At 45.2% G+C, this 8729-nt stretch overlaps 1 protein-coding gene across 1 annotated transcript; it reads right to left on the bottom strand.

Annotated features, from left to right (window-relative positions):
* Positions 1-1443: 1443 nt before the first annotated feature.
* Positions 1444-7873, bottom strand: zswim2 (zinc finger, SWIM-type containing 2). The gene is made up of 10 exons (XM_061226958.1): positions 7862-7873; positions 7245-7405; positions 6633-6709; positions 6497-6537; positions 5376-5598; positions 5017-5268; positions 4103-4187; positions 3539-3636; positions 2579-2741; positions 1444-2199 (listed from the first exon to the last, which is right to left on the bottom strand). Exons 2-10 carry the CDS (start codon positions 7392-7394, stop codon positions 1444-1446), a joined length of 1845 nt encoding a protein of 614 aa, XP_061082942.1. The 5' UTR covers positions 7395-7405; positions 7862-7873.
* Between the last annotated feature and the right edge of the window lie 856 nt (positions 7874-8729).

Here is an 8729-nt window from a genome sequence, read left to right as displayed (position 1 = left end):
TACTGTTCCGAGTCCTAGTGTAAACATACAGAAATTCAGAACCCTTGAAGAGTACAATCAACTTTAAAATTAGCATACCACCAGTTGGCAGCTAGAATACAACAATACCTATACTAGTTAATGTATGAGAGCTGAAGACTATTCCTGTGTTCCTACACTAGATGTTTTTCTGTGACCTAATTTAAACATGAACACGTACCGATGTATACAGGTAATTGGCTAACTGAGCTAGAGTATTTGATGGAAATATGCGTACACCCAGTACTCCAGGAATAGAACAGCCCATCCCTTCCTTATCGGTACTTAAAAACCCTTTTGCTGGTGCTACAGCTTTGGTTGTTTGATTGTTTGGCTATATTATGCCAAGCCACAGTGAGCATTCACTGAAACCAAGTGGCCATTTTAGAGCCAGTGAATCCTTCAATAGTGACTGGACCATCCATATTATATATGATGATGGGTGATTAATGCACATTACAAACCTACGGCTACTACAAGCTTACTGCTTGGAAAAATAAAACCTCACTGTGTGACCTTACGGGCAGCACGGATGGTGCAGTGGGTAGCACTGCCGCCTCCCAGCAAGGAGGTCCTGGATTTGAATCCCCGTCAGCCGGGATCTCTCTGTGCGGAGTTGGCATGTTCTCCCGTTCAGGATAAGCGGGTTAGGATAATGAATGAATGAATGAATGTTTGACCTTAACGAGGGCTTATGGGCTAATTGAGCACACACAAAACTAACACTGGTATAATAGTTATTAAAACATAATTTAGCATAGGTAACAATATTAAAAGCTGTTAAAAGCAAAGGATGGTGTTAGTGTGAATTGATGAAGTGTTGGTCAGTAGTGACCAGTGGGAAACTTTGATACACCACCATATTATCACCAAGTGTGATAATATGTTTGATTTACATAAGTTGCAATTGCTTATTGCTACTTGCTATATCTGTTTGCTTGACCAGTCTTTTAACTTTTAAAGTATTGACTGTATTTTCTGTGTTGTACCAAATGTAGTGCAATACTGAATTACCTCATTGCCAACATGCATCAAGCTTGCCAACCTGTATTTTATTTTTATCTTGGCAGACGATTACCAATAAAACACTCAACCTAAAGTACTGTTGCAAGGATACACTTTATTTTTAATTCCATGAAAGCACATGACCTATATATTTTCATAGGTCACACTGGACTGAGGCTGTTTTTTTGTGGGTTATGTTGAACATAATCCATGAACCTTTTTAAAAACATGACAGCCAACCAGTACCGAGGGCGTCACAAGAACATATACATTTAAACATGCATGGACAATCATTTTTCTGATTCATTCACATTCATTCTGAATCAGACAGCCAGTAAAGAGGAGTATATATTCGTAAGGCCACAGCAAAGATATGGTAGCAATAATGCTAGCAAGGATATGGAAGTTTGAAAGGGCAGTCTATTCCTGGACCACCTCCTCGTGTGGAGGAGTACCTGACAGGACCCCTGCTGGCTGGATGACGAGGTCTGTCTCCCCGGGGGGTCCTGGGGCTGGCCGGGGGGCCAGGGGTCTCTTCTGGGGCTGGGTCCTCCCCAGGCTGGTGTCTCTGGAGTGCACCTGCATCTCCAGCCCGTTCAGCCTGACAGACAGGCCCAGTTCGGTCCGGTCCGTCCGGTCCGCACACACGCTGGGCCTCACCGCGCTCTTCACGCCCTTCCTCACTCTCTGGGTCCGGGCGAAGCACCCTGCTCCCGCGCCGGCCATCTCCTTCCACGGCTCCCTGCTCCAGGGCTCGCTCGCCCGCCGCTCTTTCTGCGGGGCCTGCCTGGGCTCCCTCTGCAGGGCCTGCCTGGGCTCTCTCTGCGGGGCCAGGTTGGCGTCTTTCGGGGTCGCGTTAACGGCCAGCTCCTGCGGATGGGGGGTGCAGTCGGAGCCATCCCCGCCTTCGGTTTCAGCGTGCGTCCCGTTCGCAGCCGGGTCCTTCTGGAGAGCGGCGGGGGAGGCGGTGTTCCCGCAGGGGCCTGGATGCAGCCCCGTTCCTGGGATGAACAGCTGGTCCGTGGCTTTCTGCGGACCGCGCGTCGGGTTTGGGCCGGGTTTGGATGCGGGTGGTTTTCCCGATCGTTGCCAGGTCAGGGGGTTGTAGACGACGTATCTGTCCAGTGGGCAGGAGTTCGACTCCAGGAGCCATGCATCCACGCAGCCTGCATGGAACTACAGCACAGTGGTTAGGCCAGGGGCAGGGACTGCATGTTCTGAGCTAGGGGCAATACAAACGTTTAGCAATATGGTGGCAGTGCATGTATGGGAGGGGCATTAGAGCTAGGGGCAGTAGAAGGCTTTACCTTGTGTTGGCAGGGCAGGGGTAAGAGCTAGGGGCAGTAGAAGACTTTAGCTTGTGTTGGCAGGGCAGGTGTAAGAGCTAGGGGCAGTAGAAGCTTTACCTTGTGTTGGCAGGGCAGGGGTAAGAGCTAGGGGCAGTAGAAGACTTTAGCTTGTGTTGGCAGGGCAGGTGTAAGAGCTAGGGGCAGTAGAAGCTTTACCTTGAATTGGCAGGGCAGGGGTAAGAGCTAGGGGCAGTAGAAGGCTTTACCTTGTGTTGGCAGGGCAGGTGCTTGACGTGCTGGCCCAGGAGGAAGCTCCTCAGGCAGAGCCTGCACTGCTGGCCTGGCTTCAGCAGCTTGGAGCCCTGCCTCACCTCCACCGGCAGCAGGCTCCTCACAATGTGCTCTGGTACTGTTTCGCTCTGGACCACGCTGCCAGGGGGAATTTAAAAACAAGCACACCACTTTTAAACTTACAGAAGCTTGGATAGAAGAAGCGATTGAAGGCATATTATTACTGTTATTATTATTATTATTATTGAGCCAAGCACAGAATGTTATTGTTTTATTATTATTATTATTATTTTATTCCACAATGGGAGCCTATGGCAGCACCTGCACCTGGTCGCTTTTTATGAAACTTAATGGTAGAGGGTACTACCAAAAGGCCATGACATGAATTTTACTCTGATTGGCCAGGGGCGCTATAGCAATTGATTGACATTGAAACCGTTTAACATTTGTCTCTATAAGCTATTTTCCACCGTTTAGATTTGAACTGAAAATGCTACCCTTTTGAGCTAGATGTTTGAATGTTTGCATCTCCTCATGATAAACAAGTTAGCCAAGTGAAAATGCTTAAATGTGGCTCCATTTCAAACAGGTATTTGTCACGGCCCGCTTCAGCTACAGTCATGAGATTCTGTATCTCCTCATGTCAAACAGGTTCCCATGAGGTTGTATAAGCTACACTCATTAGGCTAGATCTTCCCCAAATTAGACTTTTCTGAAAAATGCTTAAAGTGCTCCTAATCCTGTATGATTTGACAACACTATATGTAACTGCCCATTGTGGTGTCACAAAACGCTCCGTACTGATGAATGGTCACTCCAAGGTCACTCTGATTTGCTGACCGCCACTGCTGCCACTGCTGATATGGTGATTAGTGTGCATAGTCTCTCTTAGATGAATAAAGAAATAACTCAGGTTGGAAGTGAGCTGAGCTTGCCTGTCTTGGTCTTCTGTAGTTTCGGGGTTCCAGTCCTGCGCTTCGTCTGATTTCTGTCTGGCAGAATATCTCAGGGAAACCCAGCGCTGGGATCTTTTCTGTACAATGTCAGCATGCAGAGCTTTAATCAGCTTCAATATGGAGTGATTATACAATGTCAGTGTGCACAGCTTCAATCAGCTTCAGTACGGAGTGATTATTCAATGTCAGTGTGCACAGCTTCAATCAGCTTCAGTACGGAGTGATTATTCAATGTCAGTGTGCACAGCTTCAATCAGCTTCAGTACGGAGTGATTATTCAATGTCAGTGTGCACAGGTTCAATCAGCTACAGTACGGAGTGATTATTCAATGTCAGCGTGCACAGATTCAATATGGAGTGATTATTTACTACTAGGGTTACTAGGTGAGGCAAGTTTCCCCCTCATGACTGTACAGCGCTTTCAGTTGTCGGCTGGTGAGAAAAGCGCTATATAAAGGCAATTGTTTATATAAATTAAATTATTAATAAAGACTTGCTCAGTCTCAGTCAGGGTGCTCTAGAGGTGGCAGTGAGGTCACTCACCGCACGGAAGGCGAAAGGATGCTGGGGATGGCAGTGGCCGGTGAAACAGGTCTCACACAGATGATAGTAACTGCAGACAACACATCTGACCAGGCAAAGGAAAGAGGGAATAAATCATAAAACCTACAACCTACCTAAAAACTACGATCAATGCATGCAACACTGGCCTACATACCAGAACATCTTATTTCAACAAGTAAATGCTGTATTAAAACAATTGTCAGTGGAGTTTCCAGCATTAGTATTAGTCACCCATACACTTCAGTCACTCATTTTTACAAGGCACTGAAATATCAGAAATACCTGGATGGGTAAACAACCAACAGTATATTCAGTATTCAGTAATTTTGTGGAACGATTTTAAACAGGCCCTCATTTTCTTTTCCAAGCTCCAGTTCATGTTTCATTCTGTTAATCCTTGATTATTCGTAAAAATCTAACAGAAACCAAAGGTGTGAGAGCGAGTGTGAGAGAGAGCGCAGGTGAGAGAGCGCAGGTGAGAGAGTAGGTAAGAGAGAGAGCACAGGTGAGAGAGTAGGTAAGAGAGAGAGCGCGTGTGAGAGAGCGCAGGTGAGAGAGTGGGTGAGAGAGAGAGCACGTGTGAGAGAGCGCAGGTGAGAGAGTAGGTAAGAGAGAGAGCACAGGTGAGAGAGTAGGTGAGAGAGTAGGTAAGAGAGAGAGCGCGTGTGAGAGAGCGCAGGTGAGAGAGTAGGTAAGAGAGAGCGCGTGTGAGAGAGCACAGGTGAGAGAGTAGGTAAGAGAGAGAGCGCGTGTGAGAGAGCGCAGGTGAGAGAGTAGGTAAGAGAGAGAGCACAGGTGAGAGAGCCCAGGTGAGAGAGTGGGTGAGAGAGAGCGCGTGTGAGAGAGCGCAGGTGAGAGAGTAGGTAAGAGAGAGCGGCGGGGGTGGGACCTACTTGAAGCACTTGCCGGTGACGGGGTTGGCCTTGCAGCCGTTGCAGATGATGCCCAGGTGCCTGTCCTGGCGCTCTCTCTCGGCGGTGGTGAGAAGGTTGGCGGAGTTCTTCAGCTGGTCCAGCAGGGTCCTCATGGGCTGGAAGGCCTCCCGGCAGAGCGGACACTTCACCATGATGTCCGGGTCCGTTCGCGCCTGGTGGTCCGCCCACACTTTCATACAGGAGATGTGGACGTTGTTACCGCACCCATACCTGGGGCGAAAGAGGAGTATTCCCTTCTTACTTTCATATTCAGGAATTTGCAGTAGGATAATAAGGTGTATCTCCAGCTGCAGAAGGGTAATAAGGTGTATCTCCACCTGCAGTAGGACACAGGGAGCCTCTTCCCCATCAGGTCCTCCTGGCAGATAGGACACACGTCTTCAGCCTCCACCTCCTTCTGCTTCACATAGCCGTCCTCCTCCGTGAGGATGGGGGTGAGGATGGGGGTGAGGGGGTCCTCGGTGCAGGGGGTCTGGGCTGAGTGCAAGTCCTGCACCATTTCGCTAATCTGCCTGTCCACCAGGCCCAGCTGGAGACAGTCTGCCATGGTGGAGAGGGGAGGTCATGAATTTACACAGAATGTTCCAGAAAAGAAAATGAACCCATTCAACTGCAGATTCAATAACCGTGAAAAAGAAAGTAACTCATTGGCTTTTGAAATGACATGTCCACATTAAAGGCCCACTCACTAATTTCCACATAACTTTTGGTTGCTTTTCGTTGAAAATGACGTGGATGGCAACGAAGTACCTTGGTGGACCATGATGTTCATAGTTTTTAACGTCTTGCACTGGCATCTCAGTAACCTGGGCAACAACTTAGTCCACTGAACTCAATGATACTGAGCCTTTGTCATTGTTGCAGTTTGCAAAAGGCTATTGGGGCAATATCTAGTACACAGGTGTCAAACTCCACTTCTGGAGGGCCGCGGTGTCTGCTGGTCTTCAGGTTGTTCTCAGAACCTGCGGTTCATTTAAGTCATTTAAGGCTAAAGAATCGACACACCTTGTTCTCGAGGCCTTAATTGACGGCTGATTAAAAGGAAACCACAAAAACCAGCAGGCCCCTTGGGAATTCAGTTTGACACCTCTGATCTAGTACATTTGAGGTAGTTCATTATTCTTTTGGATATCTTACCTGAGCAGTGAGTGACGAGTTTGTTTCCCTGATGATGAAATGAGCAAGGACTCCAAAACTCCAAGAATGAAATGTGGAAGACGAACAAGGAAATAGTGTCGGTCCGACACTTATTTTTCCTTTTGAAGTATCGGGATCTTTACTGTTATTATAATTAGTACAATACTTATATAATATTGTGCCATATATTAGTATTTGTGTTTGGAAACAATTGGTATTTTATTAGCAACCAAAATTACTAAGTGGGCCTTTAAGTTACCGTAAGCCACAGAAGTGAACTCATGATTAATTTGTAACTTACACTCATGGTCTCTGGGCAGTCTGAATTTCCTCATCAAAACCCTGGAGAGAAACAGAACTTGAGAAAGGGTTCAGATCGTTTGTTGAGCATGAATAAGTGATGATGCACAGATCTATACAGACGTGAGTACACTGACCAGCAGATATGCTTGCAGAGGTCTCTCTCTTTCACATATGTCAGACAGGTGCAGGTATGGGGGTTTCCTAGGCATACCTTAGAAATGAATGATAGTTAAGAGCCTAGCTGCACATTACTGCATCTGAAAGCAGGATCACACACCACATAAATCACACAGGACCTGACAAACAAAGGCCTTAGGTGGCTATCAGATCACCTAAATGCACCCACAAGTCTAGTGATTTGCACATAAGGATAACTGGGTAATAACCCATCCATACATCAAGTATCTATATGCGCTTATTCCTGGACAGGGTCACAGGGGGTGCTGGAGTCTATCCCAGCATGCATTGGGCAAGAGGCAGGAATACGCCCTGGACAGGCCGCCAATCCATTACAGTGCATTAATAACAACAGTAATAATAATAATAATAATAATAATAATAATAATAATAATAATAGTAGTAATAGTAGTAGTAGTAGTAGTAGTAGTAATAATAATAATAATAATAATAATAATAATAATAATAATAATAATAATAATACAATTTAAAAAGTGTTTAAAACATGACATCTTAGGAAACACTGCTTCATGAAAGTGATGCCAGAAAGAGGAATAAAACGGTTTTACTTTGAACTTCTTGGATTCTCCCTCCTCCTTTAAGAGAAACCCAGTTGGCCCATACTCCTTCAAGATGAATATGGTCGTGTTCAGAGCCCGGTCTTGATGCAGGTGAACTACATCGCTCACGGTGTGCCTCCACAGTGTTTTCCGGAACATGACCAAGGCATCTATGATAGGGATGAGACACAGCAGGCTTACCTGTGAGCAAGTCTAGTGTGACACAAAATAAATATTTATACACTACAAAGAGTTGTATGTGACGTTAGTTACTGTTTTTGATATTCAAGTCTGTTAAAAAAGAGGGTTTTCCAGTTTCAAAAGAAAAACTATCGGATCACTTGGGGTGCTTGGTTTACGGAAAGAGCCTGCTGACCATTAGCTAGCTAGGTAGCTAGGTTACTGACCCTACTGCCGCATATTTCATTTCATGATCGTATATTTCATTGCAAGGTCTCAAATACTACACAGCATTAACGTTCTGACTTCTAACTCAAAACAATATGTAATAACGCACACACGTTTACAAAACATTAAACATCACATTTAAACCGAGCTATAAAATCACGTTATCATTTTTAACAATAAAACATTATGATGGGAGGTTTGTGGTGTAGTCTACTTACAAGTGCAGCCTTGCTGCCGTACACTGTTTGTTTACGGTATCCATAGTAACGGTTCTGAAGTCGTACTTTTTGATCGGATAGCCTGTCGTTCCAACTAGCTCAACTCTACTTAGCTAACGTTAGGGTCAACAGTATGATAGCTTTTGTTGCAGTTATTGCTCACTTTTTAAAACTCCATGTTATTGAAAATAAACATATAATAATATAAGCTCTTTAAAAGACATTTGGAATAATTTGAACGTGTAGCTCAGCGCTAAATTTACCAGTTTATTCTGCAATAGCTAAGGCAATTTCATTTCGCCGAACATAGAGCGTTAGGTGTTGCTGCAAACACATTTCTGAAAGGATTCAATTGGACTGGTAACATATTTACAAGAGACTAGTTTAAACCAAAGGAGACCACCACAAGAGGACGCTGTTGTTACGAAAGTGACACTTCAATTGCACCTTTTAAGCGACCAAGTGTATTTAATGCGATGAATCATGTATGAGATGTCCTAGCTCCAATGCAAAGCCAGCAGAATTTATTAATCGATTGGAATAATTCATTTTACATTCAATTTGCCTTACTTCACGGTTATTACGGATGTGAAAAATTATTGATTATTATTGAACTGCTCTCCGTCAATGTGGTCAAAAACCTCACACATCGCTCCGGCAGTAGCCTACTCATTGCGGTGCCTCTATATTACATCTCACGCCTTTACATGCTACGTTTGCGCAACATTGGCTACTACAGCATAAAAACTTACTCTCAAGGGGACCTGTTTTATCCATGCAGGTTACAAAGTGCGTGTGTGGCAGCTAGCTGTAGCGTTTTCGCACTTGTTTAAAAATACGAGATGTGGATAGTGACTGACTGGACCGA

The sequence above is a fragment of the Conger conger genome, chromosome 17 (genome assembly GCF_963514075.1).
Source record: "Conger conger chromosome 17, fConCon1.1, whole genome shotgun sequence".
In the NCBI taxonomy this organism is placed as follows: domain Eukaryota; kingdom Metazoa; phylum Chordata; class Actinopteri; order Anguilliformes; family Congridae; genus Conger; species Conger conger.
This window is presented reverse-complemented; position numbering and strand designations above follow the sequence as displayed.